The sequence below is a fragment of the Eleutherodactylus coqui genome, chromosome 4 (assembly GCF_035609145.1).
Source record: "Eleutherodactylus coqui strain aEleCoq1 chromosome 4, aEleCoq1.hap1, whole genome shotgun sequence".
Lineage (NCBI taxonomy): Eukaryota > Metazoa > Chordata > Amphibia > Anura > Eleutherodactylidae > Eleutherodactylus > Eleutherodactylus coqui.
Genome location: NC_089840.1, coordinates 268,823,078 through 268,844,091, shown reverse-complemented (window position 1 = coordinate 268,844,091; position 21,014 = coordinate 268,823,078). Strand labels below are relative to the sequence as shown.

Genomic DNA, 21,014 nt, shown 5'->3' with positions numbered 1-21,014 from the left:
GGATGGGTGCAGACAACTTACAGCCAAGTAGGCCGATGGTCGCACCGATCTCTGGTACAGATGAAGTAGTTGCTGTGCCCGCTTTAGACCCTTATTGCCTCAGGGATCCCGTAGTACAATTCCATAAGAAGTAGAAAAAGCCACAACAGACGTCTTCAGTGCAATCATCAATTAGTGTTCTTTATTAATGAGTACAAAGCAAGGATTCCAAGAAAGAGAAATATAGCGGATTCCTAACAAGCATATTTATAGTGACGTGTCGGACTGAGTGTCCTTCATCGGGCTGGCATAATGCATAAAAATGGGCAAGAGTAGTGCAGGGCGTGGTTGTGCACTGCAGGGTTAGGTAGTGCGGGGTTGTGTAGTGAGGACAAGAGTAGTGCAGGGTAGTGTAGTGCAGGGTAGTGTAGTGGGGGCAAGAGTAGTGCGGGCAAGAGTAGTGCAGGGTAGTGCAGTGTGGGCAAGAGTAATGCGGGGTAGTGTAGTGGGGGCAAGAGTAGTGTGGGGTAGTGCAGTGTGGGCAAGAATAATGCGGGGTAGTGTAGTCCAGGCAAGAGTAATGCGGGGGTAGTATAGTACAGGGTAGTGTAGTGCGGGCAAGAGTAGTGTAGCGCAATCCATAAAAATTCAATATTATGGGGAAAAAAACACTTTCTATACGTTTTTGTATGTGTATCATATTATTACATATATATCCCATGCAGGGGCGTAGTTACAGGTTCATGGGTGCAAAGGCTAACCCCTCTACCCCTCCCTCGCATGAACACTATCCAACCCCATATGCTACCATTCACAGTAATAGGCTTAGGTTGCTTTCACATCTCCGTCAGGGTTCGGTTTTCCTGCCTCATTCGGGGAGCAGGAAAGGGAAATTCCCTGGCTGAGCAGCTTCGTCTTATGATGGCAGAGGCGTAACTTGAAGCTCCTGGGCCCCAATGCAAAACCTGTAACAGGGCCCCCAACTATAATGCTTTATTCATAGTACTGGGCTCCCTATATGGAGAAGAGAGGCCTTATGGACCCCCTAAGGCTCCTGGGCCCGGGTGCAACTGCATCCCCTGCACCCTCTATAGTTACGCCCTTGTATGATGGAACTGAACTGCCCCCAACTGACCCCCTTTGATAATCACGGGGCCCATTTGGTTTCCGCTCAGCTGCCCGGCATTTTACTGGAAGAAAAAGTGCTGCATGCACGCTATTTATTCCGGCATTTTGTGCTGGTTCTGTGATGAAACCTCCGACCGGAGTATCAATGGAGACGTGAAGGCAGCCTTAATGATTACTGAGAAAGTATTTAATTTTCTTGGAAAAATAATTTTTAAAAATTGGAGTGAAATGATGCCAAATACAGGCTGTAACCCTTTACTGCTGGAAATGTGACGCACTCCTCACATAGCTTATAGGCCGGTAGCAATTGTGACCCCTGCGACACCTATAGCTACTCCAATGTCACCATGTATATGGTGTATATATATATAAATATATATACACATCACAAGTATAACATACTTGTACACATATTAACCCTTTGCAATCTCTTTCTTCCATTATACAATGGCGCCATCTGCTGGCTAGAGCCAGTACTGCAGTATGGGACATGCTGGAGTGGCCCCCCGACAACAGAGCGGCCAGTAAAATACAGTAAGAATACCCTGCCGGACGTCTTCCGACATCGGAGCTGTACAGGCTTCATTTAGAATGTCTTCAGACGTCAGACAGTGGATTGGAAAGGGTTAAGTCCAGTTATATTTAGTGATTGGGAAGATCTAATACTTTGGTCATCTAAACTATTTATTCAGCTGTATCTGCAGACCATGAGACAGCGTGGAAACACTGTTCAATTATAGGACTAATTTCACTCCTCCTTATGCTCCACTACACCGCTTCCTGGATTAGGGCCTCTGTATATCCTCCTATATTAGGTGGATATGATGAGAGTACAGGACAAATCTCGCTCTACTTATCTGCAAACCATTCCTTGGCTGTCCTTATCTCTCAGATTGTTCTTCCTTCCATCTTCCTCTTTATTTCCTCCCCCGGAGTGTTTCCACACTGTCTTGTGATGTAGCTCATTACTTGAATGAATGGCTTTGGTTGCCAATATATTAGATATTCCCAATTATCTGTCACCTGGACTTACTATGTGTACAAGTGTTATACTTGTGATGAGCATAATATTGAATTTTCATAGGTTCTATATTCTTACCCTTATCACGGAGAGAGAGGGTGGGAACCGATTGATCCCGCCTCTATCACCGATTTGTCACGGATCGACTACTCCGAGCACTCTCGCCGCTTTGAACTCGATCGATCACTCTAGCGGGATTGCAAAAGCGGAGTCATTAGAATACAGGGGGATTTGTACCCAGCTTTCCCAGGCTTCTGCACTCGTGCACAACAAAAGCTCAAATCCTCCCCTGATCTGGTCTAAACGCCTCCAGTTCTCTGCAATACCGGTGCACACTCGCTGCCACCACCAGTTTGTTGTTTCGCAGGTAAGCTGAAACCCAGACTAGGAATTATTAACATAATTCTCGAAGTTATGGGACAGGTTTGACTAATAAATTGTAGATTTATTCTAGGAAAAAGACTTGCAGTGGTGAATATGTGTATACAAAAATATACAGAAAAGGATGTACAGTGGAGGCTTACAGGCATACACAACAGAAATAACAGAAAGATACCAGATTTGGGATGTTCAGTAGAGATGAGCGAACGTGCTCGGCCCCGCCCCTTTTTCGCCCGAATACCGCGATTTTCGAGTACTTCACTACTCAGGCGAAAAAATTCGGGGGTCGCCGTGGCGGCGCGGGGGTTGCAGCGGGGAGTGGGGGGGAGAGGGAGAGAGAGAGGGCTCCCCCCTGTTCCCCGCTGCTACCTCCCACGCCACCACGCCTCTCCCCGCCCCCCGGCGCACCCGAGTACTTTTCACCCGAGTAGTGAAGTACTCAAAAATCGCGGTATTCGGGCGAAAAAGGGGCGGGGCCGAGCACGTTCGCTCATCTCTAATGTTCAGCCCAAGGTTCGGATTTTGCAGAGTCACAGGAAGCAAATGGGAAAGTCCATACCCTACAGTGCACCTCCTGAAGGGCTAATACTGGGTCTTTCTGACCCCCCAGTTTTTAAGGTTCCCCAGAACACACCTCCCCCTGCCTCCTCTGAGGTCATTCTGAGAGGGGTGGGGTAAATGCATATGTAACTGTAGAAAAACCATAATTCCCTATTTCAGCCATATCTCCAGGAGATCCTCCAATCAGGAATATATGCCTGGCATATTTCCGGTCATGATTTTATCTACTCAGCGATATCAAGCATGACCCAGAAAATTATACCCAGGTATGCAGATACGCCATTTGGGGGTGTTCTGGGGCCCACACCTCCATGAGTTTAGATATGTTTTAATCAGCTGGCCCGCCCGATTCTGAAAATATAATTCATATCAGACTAGGACCTTCACATGACCAATAATCCTTATTAAAGGAGATGTCCCGAGGCAGCAAGTGGGTCTATACACTTCTGTATGGCCATAATAATGCACTTTGTAATGTACATTGTGCATTAATTATGAGCCATACAGAAGTTATAAAAAGTTTTATACTTACCTGCTCCGTTGCTGGCGTCCTCGTCTCCATGGTGCCGACTAATTTTTGGCCTCCGATGGCCAAATTAGCCGCGCTTGCGCAGTCCGGGTCTTCAGCAGTCTTCTATGGAGCCGCTCGTGCCAGAGAGCGGCTCCGTGTAGCTCCGCCCCGTCACGTGCCGATTCCAGCCAATCAGGAGGCTGGAATCGGCAGTGGACCGCACAGAAGAGCTGCGGTCCACGAAGACAGAGGATCCCGGCGGCCATCTTCAGCAGGTGAGTATGAAGACGCCGGACCGCCGGGATTCAGGTAAGCGCTGAGCGGGTGGTTTTTTTAACCCCTGCATCGGGGTTGTCTCGCGCCAAACGGGGGGGGGGGTTTAAAAAAAAAAAAACCCGTTTCGGCGCGGGACATCTCCTTTAAGCGATTTTCCCATTAATCCGCTTCTCGGAGCCAGAGTGTCAGTGAGAAATACCAGAGGTGTCAAACTTCACTGGCAGGGGGGTAATTAGCATCCCCTCGTCACTGGCTAACTTTATTGCCATCATGATCAAGGACTTTCTGAGGCCAAATGCATATCAGACACCTCTCAGATGTGAGGGGGGTGGGGGAGGGGTAAATATTGAGTCCTCTCAACCTTCAATGATCCAGAATGGTGGAAAATGAACATGGAAATTGGGGTGATACTTTACCCATATCATTATACCACAACCTGTACTGCACTTACCTGTACTATAATTAACTGCATTTTGAGGTTTATATGCATAATTCCAAGCCTGCCGAGGGACACTCAGCCTGACACATTGATATATATATCCTCGTTAGGAATCCGCTATATTTTTCTTTCTTGGAAGCCTTGTTTCGTATTCATTAACAAAGCACAGTAATTGTTGATTGGATTAAAGACGTCTGTGGTGCCTTTTTCTACCTCTTTAGGCAATTAGGCAATATACAGCCAACTAGAGCAGGGCCCCCTAGTGGTGAAATACAGGGAGTGTTCAAATATTTTTGTCCATCTAGCAAATTTATCTAGCTCTGGGGTGCACAACTTTTTGTGGTCTGAGGGCCACATTGCCATACTGAACCAGTTCCAAGGGCCACAAGGGTATTCCCATCTGTGACATTTATGGTTTATCCTAAATATATATGCCATAATAAATCAAAGTTAATTCAGCTTCCAGGACTTCCACCTATTGGGAGAATAGGGGTCACCCCTACCACCCACCTCCCCAATCAGCACTTCAGAGAGGAGGAGACAATCTATGTAGTTCTCTATATAGTAGATAATAGATGAAAGTAACAACTGGCATTTAATAACTCCTGTAAACTAAATTGTAGAGAGCTGCGTACATGTATGATGCCTCTAAATCATGTACCCCATTCTGGAATCAAAAACGGGTCAGGGACTTTATTTGCCTAGTAAATAGGGGCCCAGACATGGCTCCACAGAGCACCCTTAGTACTTGTCCTAATATATAGGATACCAGACATGGCTACACAGTGCACCCTTAGTACTTGTCCTAATATATAGGTTACCAGACATGGCTACACAGTGCACCCTTAGTACTTGTCCTAATATATAGGGGGCCCAGACGTGGCTACACAGAGCACCCTTAGTACTTGTCCTAATATATAGGGGACCCAGACATGGCTACACAGTGTACCCTTAGTACTTGTCCTAATATATAGGGGGCCCAGACGTGGCTACACAGAGCACCCTTAGTACTTGTCCTAATATATAGGGGGCCCAGACATGGCTACACAGGGCATCCTTAGTACTTGTCCTAATATATAGGGGACCCAGACATGGCTACACAGTGCACCCCTAGTACTTGTCTTAATATATAGTGGACCCAGACATGGTTACACAGTGCACCCTTAGTACTTGTCCTAATATATAGGAGACCCAGACATGTCTACACAGTGCACCCTTAGTACTTATCCTAATATATAGGGGACCCAGACATGGCTACACAGTGCACCCCTAGTACTTGTCTTAAAGGGGTGGTCTCGCGAAACCAAGTGGGGTTATACACTTCCGTATGGCCATATTAATGCACTTTGTAATGTACATTGTGCATTAAATATGAGCCATACAGAAGTTATTCTACTTACCTGCTCCGTTGCTAGCGTCCTCGTCTCCATGGTTCCGTCTAAATTCGCTGGCAGCTTGCTTTTTTAGACGCGCTTGCGCAGTCCGGTCTTCTCCATTCAGCACGAGCCGCTTCAGTGTGCTCCCCGCTACAGCTCTTCTGCGCATGCGCAGACGAGCTGTCACTGCTCGGGAGCGCGCTGAAGCGGCCATTCTGCACCATCCTCTGTTAGAGGAAGGTGCAGAAACTGGAGCTGCCCAGCGGAGAAGACCAGCCCAGCCGCCCCGAGAAGCCTCCCAGGTAAGTGATGGGTCGGGGGGGGGGCTGCCGCTGCGCCGGGCTGCGCTGCCGCTGCGCCGGGGGAGCTAGCGCTAGGCCGGGGGGGCTGTCGCTAGGCCGGGGGAGCTAGCGCTAGGCCGGGGGGGGCTGTCGCTGCGCCGGGGGAGCTAGCGCTAGGCCGGGGGGGCTGTCGCTGCGATGGGGGGGGCTGTCGCTAGGCCGGGGGGGCTGTCGCTGCGCCGGGGGAGCTAGCGCTAGGCCGGGGGGGCTGTCGCTGCGCCGGGGGAGCTAGCGCTAGGCCGGGGGGGCTGTCGCTGCGCCGGGGGAGCTAGCGCTAGGCCGGGGGGGCTGTCGCTGCGATGGGGCCTTCACCTGGGCTGAGGGTCTAGCGCTGGGGAGCCGGGGGCTAGCGCCTTACCTGCTGCCTGGCGGTGGGCGTCTGGTCGGCGGCTGCGATGCGTCCGGTTGCCATGGAGACACAGCTGGCGGCGTCTCGGGAGCGCGCACGTCGGGCTGCAGCGAGCGACTGGGAAAGAGCCGGCGGCCATCTTGAGGAAACTTTTATAACTTGCTGAAACGCTGGAACGGTAAGTACGAACCAGCTAGAAATGTCATTTACAGGGGGGCTTAGTAATGTGTGTTTAATGGGGGGGACTGGGCAAAAAAAAAAATTAACTGCTTCCTCGAGACATCTCCTTTAATATATAGTGGACCCAGACATGGTTACACAGTGCACCCTTAGTACTTGTCCTAATATATAGGAGACCCAGACATGTCTACACAGTGCACCCTTAGTACTTATCCTAATATATAGGGGACCCAGACATGGCTACACAGTGCACCCTTAGTACTTGTCCTAATATATAGGGGACCCAGACGTTGCTACACAGAGCACCCTTAGTACTTGTCCTAATATATAGTGGACCCAGACATGACTACACGCTGCACCCCTAGTAATTATCCTAATATATAGGAGACCAGACATGGCTACACAGTGCACCCTTAGTACCTGTCCTAATATATAGGGGACCCAGACATGGCTACACAGTGCACCCTTAGTACTTGTCCTAATATATAGGGGCCCAGACATGGCTACACAGTGCACCCTTAGTACTTGTCCTAATATATAGGAGACCCAGACATGTCTACACAGTGCACCCTTAGTACTTGTCCTAATATATAGGGGCCCAGACATGGCTACACAGTGCACCCTTAGTACTTCTCCTAATATATTGGGGGGCCAGACGTGGCTACAGAGTGCATCCTTAGTACTTGTCCTAATATATAGGGACCCAGACATGTCTACAGAGTGCATCCTTAGTACTTGTCCTAATATATAGGGGCCCAGACATGGCTACACAGTGCACCCTTAGTACTTGTCCTAATATATTGGGGGCCCAGACGTGGCTACAGAGTGCATCCTTAGTACTTGTCCTAATATATAGGGGACCAGACATGACTACACAGGGCACCCTTATTACTTGTCTTAATATATAGGGGGCCCAGACATGACTACACAGTGCCCCCTTAGTACTTGTCCTAATATATAGTGGGCCCAGAAATGGCTACACAGTGCACCCTTAGTACTTGTCCTAATATATAGGGACCCAGACATGACTACACAGTGCACCCTTAGTACTTGTCCTAATATATAGTGGGCCCAGACATGGCTACACAGTGCACCCTTAGTACTTGTCCTAATATATAGGGACCCAGACATGACTACACAGTGCCCCCTTAGTACTTGTCCTAATATATAGTGGGCCCAGACATGGCTACACAGTGCACCCTTAGTACTTGTCCTAATATATAGGGACCCAGACATGGCTACACAGTGCACCCTTAGTACTTGTCCTAATATATAGTGGGCCCAGACATGGCTACACAGTGCACCCTTAGTACTTGTCCTAATATATAGGGACCCAGACATGGCTACACAGTGCACCCTTAGTACTTGTCCTAATATATAGGGACCCAGACATGACTACACAGTGCATCCTTAGTACTTGTCCTAATATATAGGGCGCCCTGATAAAACTACACAGTGCACCCTTAGTACTTGTCTTAATATATAGGAGACCCAGACATGTCTACACAGTGCACCCTTAGTACTTGTCCTAATATATAGGGGCCCAGACATGGCTACACAGTGCACCCTTACTACTTGTCCTAATATATAGGAGACCCAGACATGTCTACACAGTGCACTCTTAGTACTTGTCCTAATATATTGGGGGCCCAGACGTGGCTACAGAGTGCATCCTTAGTACTTGTCCTAATATATAGGGACCCAGACATGGCTACACAGTGCACCCTTAGTACTTGTCCTAATATATAGGGACCCAGACATGACTACACAGTGCATCCTTAGTACTTGTCCTAATATATAGTGGGCCCAGACATGGCTACACAGGGCACCCTTAGTACTTGTCCTAATATATAGTGGGCCCAGACATGGCTACACAGTGCACCCTTAGTACTTGTCCTAATATATTGGGGGCCCAGACGTGGCTACAGAGTGCATCCTTAGTACTTGTCCTAATATATAGGGGGCCCAGACGTGGCTACACAGTGCACCCTTAGTACTTGTCCTAATATATAGGGTGCCCTGATTAGACTACACAGAGCACTCTTAGTACTTGTCCTAATATATAGGGACCCAGACATGACTACACAGTGCACCCTTAGTACTTGTCCTAATATATAGGGACCCAGACAGGACTACACAGTGCACCCTTAGTACTTGTCCTAATATATAGTGGGCCCAGACATGGCTACACAGTGCACCCTTAGTACTTGTCCTAATATATAGGGGCCCAGACATCACTACACAGTGCACCCTTAGTACTTGTCCTAATATATAGTGGGCCCAGACATGGCTACACAGTGCATCCTTAGTACTTGTCCTAATATATAGGGACCCAGACATGACTACACAGGGCACCCTTAGTACTTGTCCTAATATATAGGGACCCAGACAGGACTACACAGGGCACCCTTAGTACTTGTCCTAATATATAGTGGGCCCAGACATGGCTACACAGTGCACCCTTAGTACTTGTCCTAATATATAGGGACCCAGACATGACTACACAGTGCCCCCTTAGTACTTGTCCTAATATATAGGGGACCAGACATGACTACACAGTGCACCCTTAGTACTTGTCCTAATATATAGTGGGCCCAGACATGGCTACACAGTGCACCCTTAGTACTTGTCCTAATATATAGGGGACCCAGACATGGCTACACAGTGCATCCTTAGTACTTGTCCTAATATATAGGGACCCAGACATGACTACACAGTGCACCCTTAGTACTTGTCCTAATATATGGGGACCCAGACATGGCTACACAGTGCACCCTTAATACTTGTCCTAATATATAGGGACCCAGACATGACTACACAGTGCATCCTTAGTACTTGTCCTAATATATAGGGCGCCCTGATAAGACTACACAGAGCACCCTTAGTACTTGTCCTAATGTATAGGGGACCCAGACATGGCTACGCAGTGCACCCTTAGTACTTGTCTTAATATATAGTGGTCCCAGACATTACTACACAGTGCACCCTTAGTACTTGTCCTAATATATAGGAGACCCAGACATGGCTACACAGTGCCCCCTTAGTACTTGTCCTAATATATAGGAGACCCAGACATGGCTACACAGTGCACCCTTAGTACACATATATAGGTAACCCAGACATGGCTACAAAGTGCACCCTTAGTACTTGTCCTAATATATAGGAGACCAGACATGGCTACACAGTGCACCCTTAGTACTTGTCCTAATATATAGGGGACCCAGAGATAGCCTCACAGTGACCCCTTAGTATTTGTCCTAATATATAGGGACCAGACATGACTACACAGTGCACACCTAGTACTTGTCCTAATATATAGGGGACCCAGACATGGCTGCACAGTGCACTTTTAGTACTTGTCCTAATATATAGGGGAGCCAGACATGACTACACAGTACACCCTTAGTATTTTTCCTAATATATAGGGGGCCCATCCCCAGTGAGGGAGTTATATGCTCTGCCCCTGATCACATGACATCCTCATAGGTCCTGTACGCACACGGCTGCTGTCCGACTAGGTGTTCATTAGTATTCCATAGCAACCAGGGCTGCAGGGGGGTTGTAGATTGCCCGTAATCTGCACAAAGATGCATGACCTTTAATGACGTGACCATCATGTGTTTAGGGGTGGAGCATTTAAGTAATTCACTCTGGATGAGCATCACCATCATGTAATCAAGGGTGAAGCATAACGGTGACATGACCTGTATGTGTGATGGTCACATGCAGCAGAGCTGTGTGTGTTTCTCGCATGCATGTAGCAGAGTTGTGTGTGTGATGCGCGCACATAGCAGAGTTGTGTGTGAGGTGCACATGTACCAGAGCTCTGTGTGTGATGTGGTGAGCATGTAGCAGAGCTGTGTGTAATGCACATATGTAGCAGAGCTGAGTGTGAGACACACGCATGTAGCAGAGCTTGTATGAGACGTGTGCATGTAGCAGAGCTGTGTGTGACGCACCCATGTAGTAGAGCTGTGTGTGTGATGCTGCATGTAGCAGAGCTGTGTGTGACGTGCGCATGTATCAGAGCTGTGTGTGTCGTGCTGCGCATGTATCAGAGCTGTGTGTGACGTGGTGTGCATGTAGCAGAGCTGTATGTGTGACATGCACATGTAGTAGAGCTGTGTGTGTGAGATGTGCATGCAGCAGAGCTGTGTGAGCTGCATGCAGCAAAGCTGTGTGTGTGACGCACATGCAGAAGAGGTCTGTGTGCGATGCACATGTACCAGAGCTGTGTGTGTGTGAGATGAGCGCATGTAGCAGAGCTGTGTGTATGTGATGAGCGCATGTAGCCAAGCTGTGTGCGTGTGACACAAGCATGTAGTAGTGTGTGTGATGCTGCATGTAGCAGTAGCTGCGTGTGTTTGATGTGCATGTAGCAGACCTGTGGGTGTGTTTGATTGATAATAGATAGCTCTGCTACATGCACATCAAACACATGAGAGGCGCAAAGGCGGTGACATCATCACAGGTCCTAAACCAGCAGGTCCTATAACAGCACTCGGATGCTTACAACTCCAATACCTTTCACTATAATGTATCACTAACCCCTGGTACTATATTCTCCTAATAATTATGCATCAGAGCTGTGTGTGACACGCGCATGTAGCAGAGCTGTGTGTGACGTGCATGTGCAGCAGAGCTGCCTGTGACATGCGCATGTAGCAGAGCTGTGTGTGACGTGCGCATGTAGCAGAGCTGTGTGTGATGTGCACATGTAGCAGAGCTGTGTGTGATGCATGCATGTAGCAGAGCTGTGTGTGTGTTACGTGCATGTAGCAGAGCTGTGTGTGATGCCTGCATGTAGCAGCGCTGTGTTTGCATGCATGTAGCAGAGCTGTGTGTGACGCGTACATGCAGCAGAGCTGTGTGTGACATGTGCATGTAGCAGAGCTGTCTGACACATCCATGCAGCAGAGCTGTGTGATGTGCGCATGCAGCAGAGCTGTGTGTGATGTGCGCATGCAGCAGAGCTGTGTGTGATGTGTGCATGCAGCAGAGCTGTGTGTGATGTGCGCATGCAGCAGAGCTGTGTGTGATGTGCGCATGCAGCAGAGCTGTGTGTGATGTGCGCATTCAGCAGAGCTGTGTGTGATGTGCGCATTCAGCAGAGCTGTGTGTGATGTGCGCATGCAGCAGAGCTGTGTGTCATGCGCGCATGCAGCAGAGCTGTGTGTGACTGAATCACCACTAATTCTCTAACTTCCCGGTGTCGTACAAACATAAAATTTACCATGAACATTCTTCAGGTCTTAAGTAGGAAAAGTAAAGGGGTCACAACATGATTTTTGAATGCTAAGTGCAAAAGTATTGGCACCCCTGTGTAATGTACCTAATCTAATTCACTAACTTCCCAATGTCATACAAACATGATATTTGGCAGGAACATTCTTTAGGTTCTAAATAGGAAAAACAAAGGCGTCACAACTTGATTATTCAATGCTAATTGCAAAAGTAAGTGCACCCCTATGTAATGTAACTTCCCGGTGTCGTACAAGCGTGAAATTTGGCATGAGCATTCTTTAGGTCCTAAATAGAAAAAATAATGGGGTCACAACTCAACTATTCAATGCTAATTGCAAAAGTTTTGGCTCCCCTATGTAATGTAACTTCCCAGTGTTGTACAAGTGTGAAATTTGGAACAAACATTCTTTAGTTCCTAAATGAGGAGAATGGGAGTGGTGGCACATTCTGCAGAGGGACATCGGTACATGCAGCCTGAGGAGAATCTAACGCTCCTCTATGTGCATGCATATTTTATTTCTTGGTTCCTCCAAATTAACTTTGACTTCATAAAATTTTCCGTGTGAACACCAGATAAACACCTGTATCAAATTAACTCGGGCGAAACCGGGTATATCAGCTCGTATTGCCATATAGTTCACCTAGACTGACCTATGAAACACTAGACTAAGTGAATATGTGCTGGTGCTATTTTGGCTGTATCTTCAACAGTATAACACTTCTACAAAATAATGGCACTTTATGGCGGTATTATTCTGCTCCATGTTAGCAGTATTCTCTGGACTCTGTATGGCAGCACTGTGTAAAACTACTTTGACGCATGATGGAGTCACTTGTGCTCTCTTTCATTATGATTGGTAATTAATGACTAACATTGATGTGGGAGAGCTACTTACCTGGTGTTGCAGTAGCAGCAGGGCGTGCACTCAAAATCCGGGCGTCATGTAACTCAAATCGTAGTCTGAATCAAATGCATAGAGCATTGCCGACACCTCATACTATACGAATAGAGTAAGGCAGCCAAATAACTCTTTTGTGGCGTGCTAAAATAATACCACCATAAGGCGCTCAAATTGATGATTGGTTCCTGCTCTCAGTTGTTGTGAACTTCCGTCTCATTCCAGGAATGTCCGAGCGGCATCGTCAACGAAGATAACTTCAAGCAGATTTACTCCCAGTTTTTCCCACAAGGAGGTGAGTTGTATCTGAATACATATTGCTGGAGGGGGGGGGGGGGGGGTAGGTTATTAAAATCTGTTTTGGTGCAACCCCTTTAATTTATCCCCTACCAACAGTATAGGAGATAGGACAAGTGTCTTAGAGATTGGGATTTGACTGTTGGGACCCCCACTGTTCACAAGAGCGGGGGTCCCGTGTTCCCTGGAGCAGCGGCCAAGCATGCACACTATCCCTCCAGTCATCTCTATGGACCGCCGGAGATTGCTGAGCGCTGTACTTGGCTTTTCTTCAGCTGTCCCATGGAGATGAACGGAGCAGCAGAGTGGCTGCTCATCCACCGCAGCAGTTATACAAAGGACCTCCTTTCTCATGATCGGTGGGGTTCTCAAAACCAACCAAACGTTGACCTTGATCAGATGTGAACCTTCAACTCTTCTCAGAGTGAAACGGCCAATTGTGGTGGCTCAGTTGTTGGCACTGCGGCCTTGCAGTGTTGGACTTATAGGTTCGAATCTGACCAAAGGCAACATCTGGGTGGAGGTTTTTAAAGTCCATGCAAATATTATCCTTGATAGGATTTGAACCCAAGAGTGCCAGCAACCGGGCCACAGTCATAGAAAAAGACACACACGTTTTTATTTGTAAAACCGATTTTCACTCAATAAAAAAATTGCGCTGGGATGACACAACCTGATTTTGTGCGAAAATCAGCTGTATTTTATCGCCTGTCTGATCCTGATGAGTAACACTTATTATGAGATGCGTTCAGCATACAAGAGTTTCTCCATTCATTGACTGCAGTTGGACGGATAAGTTGATAAAAAGGATGCAGAACGTTTCCTCGTGACTTGTATGGCACAGGAGCGCCCTCTACTTGTACCTTGTAAGAATGCACTAGATTTGTGGATCCCATCAGTCCCATACAGGGTTTCCAAGTCAATAATTTATGGAGCCCTGGTATTATTTGGAGCCTGTTTAAAGGTTTACTGAAAGCAGTGGTATAGAAATACCGATTTTATGCAAATCTGCTGGGTGATTCAAGTCACATTGCAAGACCCAAAGCCTGTTCTGCATCTGTGTGCACAGTGTCAGTCTGCTCCCTCGTCATTTATTGTCATTTTCTCTTCCAGATTCAAGCATGTACGCACATTTTCTATTCAACGCATTTGACACCGATCACAACGGTTCCGTCAGCTTCGAGGTGAGAATTTGTGACTTCATCCAGAGACATAGCTATATCTGGGAGGTAAACGCTTGAGGGCTGATGGGGTCAATGCCACCTTTTAACGGGATATTACAAACAGTGGCATACGTTGGCATTATATACCGGTCTAATTAAACTGTGTGCCGGTGTTCCTCTGACTAATATCTAGAGCTTTGCTCCTCTTAGTCCTTTCCCAACTTCCGTTAACCAGATGGAAGGCTGTGCCAACTTCCAGCTGGTGTAGGTTCCTGCTACTAGTTTCTGGTGTACATTATTGGGAATGTGACGGGACTCATGCGGCCACACTCTGTAATACTAGGTCTTACCCACTTTGTGAAAAACTAGCGGGCACAGCCTAAAATGTAAGAAATTCATAATTTTAGCACCTGCACCAATATTGCAGCTTTTATGTGGAAGAAAACTGGCAAACAAAAAAAGATCATATATATGCCCCGGTATCCATAGACTACGTCATAAATGTCTGATAGATGAGGGTTTCACCTCTGGAATGAATGGGGTTCCCATGACTTCTGCGCATGCTTACCGCTTTCTGAGTTCACTTTCTGAACAGCTGTTGTCCATCCCCTCTGGTTCCCTATGTAGTAATTCATAAATCTGTCTGTTAGTTCATCTCTACAAATATTTTCTCTGTGATTGTGAAATTCCCTTTCCATCTGCAGGATTTTGTATCGGGATTATCTATTATCCTACGAGGGAGCGTGGACGACAAACTCAACTGGGCCTTTAACTTGTACGACTTAAATAAAGATGGCTGCATCACTAAAGAGGTAATCCTATCCCAGTCTAACACATCGCCAGTCCAGCCTTATCTCTGCCACACTATTCCTCCCGGGGGTTCCCTGGTATTCTCCCTTTAACCCCACAAGGTGGTATCTGGTCTTCGCTGTGGGGACCATAACTCTACAAATACTCTCAGTTAGGAGGCAGACATGCTTGGTCAGGTTTACTGTATTGTGGTACTGGAGGGTGTAGACCGGATCGCAGTCATGGAACAGCCGGAGTCAGGGTAGGCGGAGTTCTTTTACAACGTACATGGGGCCTAGGGCAGGCAGAAGACAAGGAAAGCATAGTCAATTGAACAAGGTCAGAATTGGAGAAGTCAGCGAAGTTCGGTAGTTCAGGTCTCTGGATGGATAATTGTCCACACAGTGTCAGAATACTATGCTTAAGAAAAGTTAGTGAACAATTGCGAAGTGTTACGTGCGTTAAGGTTTCGTCACACAGGATTAACTATCACTACCCTGTTTCCCTGAAAATAAGACATACCCTGAAAATAAGACACAGCAAGATTTTCCAGAATTTTTGAGGATGCAAAATGATTTTTCAGGCTTTTTGAGGAGCCCTACTCCAAAAGTAAGCCCTGCTAACAGTTAATAAAAAAAAGTCAATTTAAATAGTGTCCAGGCAGCTATACATGTAAAAAAGTTAAACCTTTTTGAACAAAAATTAATATAAGACACTGTCTTATTTTCGGGAAAACACGGTAGCTATTAACCGCAATACTGTGTACTCAAATTAAAGAATTTACAGATGGTGAAAACAATTGCAATAAAGTGAAAGGGCGAATCAAGCTTATTTAGTGGCGAAGGAATTGTTCATGGGGTTTGCTCACAACAGATGAACAGATAAATGTGGAACACACAATTGTAACAAAAGTTCTGACTTAGCTTGAGCACACAGTAAGAGACAACAGATGTGCTAATGTCCAACTGTATCAAGTGGGGTGTCTTTCTCGCTGTCCCTGTATAGCAGGCCTACTCACTGTTGGACACTAAGTACTTGTATGAGCACACTCGGTCTTTACTGAGGCCTGTCCTCACTTACGTCTCTGAGCTTCCCTGGCAACGACTTCCAATCCGACAAGTTGGGGGATGATGTATCACTCCGTTGTGTTGCTCTCCGTCATGACCCTAACAGTGGTGGTCTTATTGCAGTCTCTGTGCTCTGCAGCATGTCTTCTTGCAGCTCTGCACTTTTAGGAGTGTTCCCTAAGCAGAGCATTAGGCCAAACATTGGGGAGAAGCACACCAAGTGACTCAAAAGCCTGCAAACACCAAGTCCACGCATACTTTTTCCAGTGCACACCTCACCGCGAGCCCGCACAAAACCTTATTTTCTGCAATTCCAGAGACACATGACCTGCCCAGCCAATCAGGGAATTTATCATGCAAAAAAAAATTCCACAGCCATTTCCCATATTGACCACTAGGTGGTACCAATCTGGAGACACAGCACTGGTCATGCCCAACTGCAGGTAGGTAGGGAACTTAACCATCCATAACCAGCAGCCATAACACATACAAGACTTCTCTTGTGCTTCCCCTCTAGTCTGGAACTCCCTCCCTTATTCCACCTTGCATTTTGCAACTGTGTAACTTTTCAAACAATGATTGAAAAAGTATCTCTTCTCCCAAGCGTATAACCTGGAGTCCTCCAGCGTGTAAAATAAACTAAGTTGTGGTGCTTACAGTTTACATGACGCAGAGTCTGGGGACTTGTGTCTCATACTCACCCCATAGCCTGTTCCTGCGGTGTCCCATGACAAAGCCAGCGCACTCCCAGCAGTCTGACTCTTTTCAGGAGGCGTGGGCAAGCAACTCCCTTAGGCCGATTTCACACTTGCGATAAAATCACACAACGTGAGAGTAAGGCCTTAGGGCTTAGTCACACGGGCGTTTATTGCCGCGATTTGCGCATGCGCATGCGTCCGGCGATTTTTTAAAACCATTGCTTTGCAATGGTATCGGACACATGAGCGCTTTTTATGCGCTCGTCCGATAAATTAGAGAACAGAAATCGCAGATCGCACCTATCTGCGATCTGCGATTCCTGTTCTCTTCTCTATATGCGCTCAATGGGGCCGGCGGCAGCAGCGCCGACCCCAATGAGAACATATAGAAGATAAATCATTCTTCTCTGCCCCAGCTGGAACAGCTGTGGCAGAGAAGAACAATGTTTGCCCATTAAATTCAATGGAGCGGCAATACAGCCGACTCCATTGAAAGCAATGGGCTGCCGGCGTGCGCGGGATGAATTGTCGGCAAGGGGTTAAATATATAACCCCTTACCTGCAATGCATCCTTAAATGTGAAAAAATAAAAAAAAAGGATGTACTCACCAGCTCCCGGCAGCTGGAGATCCCGGCGGTCGGCCTGCAGTGGGTGTGAAGGAGGTGTGACTCAGGCTTGCCCCTGATTGGCTCAGCCTGAGCCAATCAGAGGCTGATCTCAGTCACACCCATTCATGAATTCATGAATGGGTGTGACTGAGACTTGCTTCTGATTGGCTCAGCGCTGAGCCAATCAGGGGCAAGCCTGAGTCACACCTCCTTCACACCCACTGCAGGCCGACCGCCGGGATCTCCAGCTGCCGGGAGCTGGTGAGTACATCCTTTTTTTTTATTTTTTCACATTTAAGGATGCATTGCAGGTAAGGGGTTATATATTTAACCCCTTGCCGACAATTCATCCCGCGCACGCCGGCAGCCCATTGCTTTCAATGGAGTCGGCTGTATTGCCGCTCCATTGAATTTAATGGGCAAACATTGTTCTTCTCTGCCACAGCTGTTCCAGCTGGGGCAGAGAAGAATGATTTATCTTCTATATGTTCTCATTGGGGTCGGCGCTGCTGCCGCCGGCCCCATTGAGCGCATATAGAGAAGAGAACAGGAATCGCAGATCGCAGATAGGTGCGATCTGCGATTTCTGTTCTCTAATTTATCGGACGAGCGCATAAAAAGCGCTCATGTGTCCGATACCATTGCAAAGCAATGGTTTTAAAAAATCGCCGGACGCATGCGCATGCGCAAATCGCGGCAATAAACGCCCGTGTGACTAAGCCCTAAGTGAAAACGCAGAATTATGAAACTGATGTTTTTGCAAGAAAAAGCAGTGCTGATGCTCAAAAATCACAGAAAAAAGACGTGAAGGAGCCCTGAGAGATGAATGGGAAAGCAAGCACACTGCATTCTGAAAGAAGTCAGGTTGCTGTGTGACACCGCAGGAACATGGTATCGGATGAGTATGAGACACAAGTCCACAGACTCCCTGTCATCTAAAGCGCTGTTTCTCAACTCCAGTCCTCAGCGCCCCCTACAGGTCATGTTTTCAGGATTTCCTCAGTGTTGCACAGGTGATGTAATTATTGTCAGTGCCTCACACATTGCCACAGGTGTTCTTACTATAGGAGATCCTGAAAACATGACCTGTTGGGGGTCCCTGAGGACTGGAGTTGAGAAACACTGATCTAAACTTTAAACATCATAATTTAGTTTATGGTTCTTATAGTTGGTGACAGATTCCCTTTAATACAAAAATCTGGTGACAGGTTCCCTTTAAGATAAGAGAACTTGTTGCAGTAAGTTAACAGTGTTGGTTACATTTTGCTACATCTGTATATAAGAGATCCCCTGTCTATGGTTCACAGAATTGCTTTAGGTCCCTTCAGATCTACAAACAACAATGTTACTATGTGAAGCTAGAGTTGTAAACTGCCTGCGACTTGCATGCTGCTGCACAGAGCACAGTCTGCTGCCTCTCCTGGGCCTCAGACCCGGATCGGTGTCTCTCCTACATCTAGCTCACAGTTTTGAATGATCTGTGTAACTATTGATTCTGATCTATGTGATCTTGGTTTACCACTAGAGATGAGCGAGCATGCTCGTTTAAGCATGTTGCTCGATCGAGTATCAGTATAGCCGAGTAACTCCTTACTCGACCGAGCAGCATACAGGGGGAAGGTGCGGGGAGGAGAGGGAGAGAGTGAGAGAGATCAACCGAGCAGCATGCGGGGGGCCCGGGAAGGAGAAAGAGAGAGAGAGAGAGAGTGAGATCTCTCTCACTCTCTCTCTCCTCCCCGGCCCCCCTGCGCCCCCCCACATGCTGCTCGGTTGAGTAAGCAGTTACTCGGCTATACAGATACTCGATTGAGCAGCATGCTTAAACGAGCATGCTCGCTCATCTCTATTTACCACCATATGGGATACTTGGGGTATTGTGACTATCATGCCTCGCCTTCAATCCCCTTGCAACGCTGCTTTTAAAGGATAAGAGTCAAAATTTCTAGGGTGTGATATAGTAGCGGCTGTTGGGTCAATATGGAGGACGTAATCTCCAGCAGTTTTTGGGACCCTCGTCCACGAGTGGATTCGATTCCGTATGTGGGAGGCCACAGCGGAATCCTACCCTGCCGTGGACCCGGCGAGTCTTCTATTTAGCTGTCTGGGTCTTCATTTTCTTCCCTGCGGATGTGTGCAGAAGAGTTAGCTGGCCCGCCACCGCCGCGCATGCGCAGTGAAGATTTTTTTTTATAAACTCCTGCTTTCCCACAGAATCTGCGGCCCGTCCACAATTCTGTTGCGGACGGGCTGTGGATCGGACGGCTTCCATTGACTTCAATGGAAGCTGTTCATGTGGGAACCGCACTGAAATGGGGCATGCTGTGACTTTTTTTTTTCCGGACCAAAAGGTCCACAAATCAAATTCACATGCCTTATTTCATTTCCTATGGCAGCTTGATTTGCTGGTGACCAGCGCAGAGTCTGCAGATCAGATCCGCCCGTGGACATTGGGCCTTGCTGTACTCCAGCTTTTCTGTTAATTGTTATCTAATGTACAGCAGACAGGGATTACGTTTAATAATGGAACGACTTGTCAATGTGATTTTCGTTAGACAGTTCCTTCGCGATGTCTTAGGCCCCTGAAGGGATGATGAATGAATGATGTGTCTAGGGTTCACCGTACTTATTATTTCATGATACAGTAGGCTCTGACTAATGGACGGATCTTCAGCGACGCTCTCGGCCCTTTCACACAACTTGTCAGCACATTTATTATAGCAGTGATTTCCCTAAATTACTCCTGATGTCAAGGAATCAGAAAGGAGTCTTAGCATTAAAATTGGAAAACCCATCGAGAAAATGTCACTTTTTTTTATTGAAGACGTTGAATTTATGTCAGGTGTAACTAGAGTTGGCACCTAAATCGGTTAACTTAGTGATGGCATTAATTTTAGCCTTAACACATACAGTACCTAATTTTTCTAATAGTTCAGCCTGATTCCAACCCCCCTTGTTGATCCAGAGGAAGGCAAAAGAGAATAAACAAGTCATGTGAGACATAATGAATCACATGACTGCACGGCGCTGCGTGGATGTCTACTGGAGATGAGCGAACGTACTCGTCCGAGCTTGATACTCGTTCGAGTATTAGCGTGTTCGAGATGCTCGTTACTCGTAACGAGTACCACGCGATGTTCGGGTTACTTTCACTTTCATCTCTGAGACGTTAGCGTGCTTTTCTGGCCAAAAGAAAGACAGGGAAGGCATTACAACTTCCCCCTGCGACGTTCAAGCCCTATACCACCCCCCTGCAGTGAGTGGCTGGCGAGATCAGGTGTCACCCGAGTATAAAAATCGGCCCCTCCCGCGGCTCGCCTGAGATGCGTTCTGACAGAGATCAGGGAAAGTGCTGCTGATGCCGGAGCTGCTATAGGGAGAGTGTTAGGAGTTATTTTAGGCTTCAAGAACCCCAACGGTCCTTCTTAGGGCCACATCTAACCGTGTGCAGTAGTGTGAAGGCTGCTTTTTGCAGTCTTGCACATTTTTGTTTTTTTTGTATATCGGCCGTGCAGAGCATTGCGTCCTGCAGTAATTTTACATTGTCCAGGGCCAGTAGTGGTGAGGCAGTGACAGAAGACATATTTAGTGTACATAGGCAGTGGGCCTTTCCAAAAACATTTGGGAAAAAAAATCTATTTGGGCTGCCTGTGACCGTCCTCAGTGTACTGGGTCTCTGCTGGGGGTAGTTGTCCTAATTCATACGCAG

General features: G+C 47.2%; 1 protein-coding gene across 3 annotated transcripts in view; it reads left to right on the top strand.

Annotated features, from left to right (window-relative positions):
- The window catches only part of KCNIP2 (potassium voltage-gated channel interacting protein 2), a 452,295-nt gene that overhangs the window by 413,443 nt on the left and 17,838 nt on the right, over positions 1-21,014 (top strand). For all 3 annotated transcript variants that reach the window (XM_066598876.1, XM_066598878.1, XM_066598877.1), the window contains exons 3-5: positions 12,911-12,980; positions 14,096-14,166; positions 14,850-14,957. In XM_066598876.1, the coding sequence (XP_066454973.1) occupies positions 12,911-12,980; positions 14,096-14,166; positions 14,850-14,957 (249 nt within the window). The remainder of the gene's footprint in view (positions 1-12,910; positions 12,981-14,095; positions 14,167-14,849; positions 14,958-21,014) is intronic.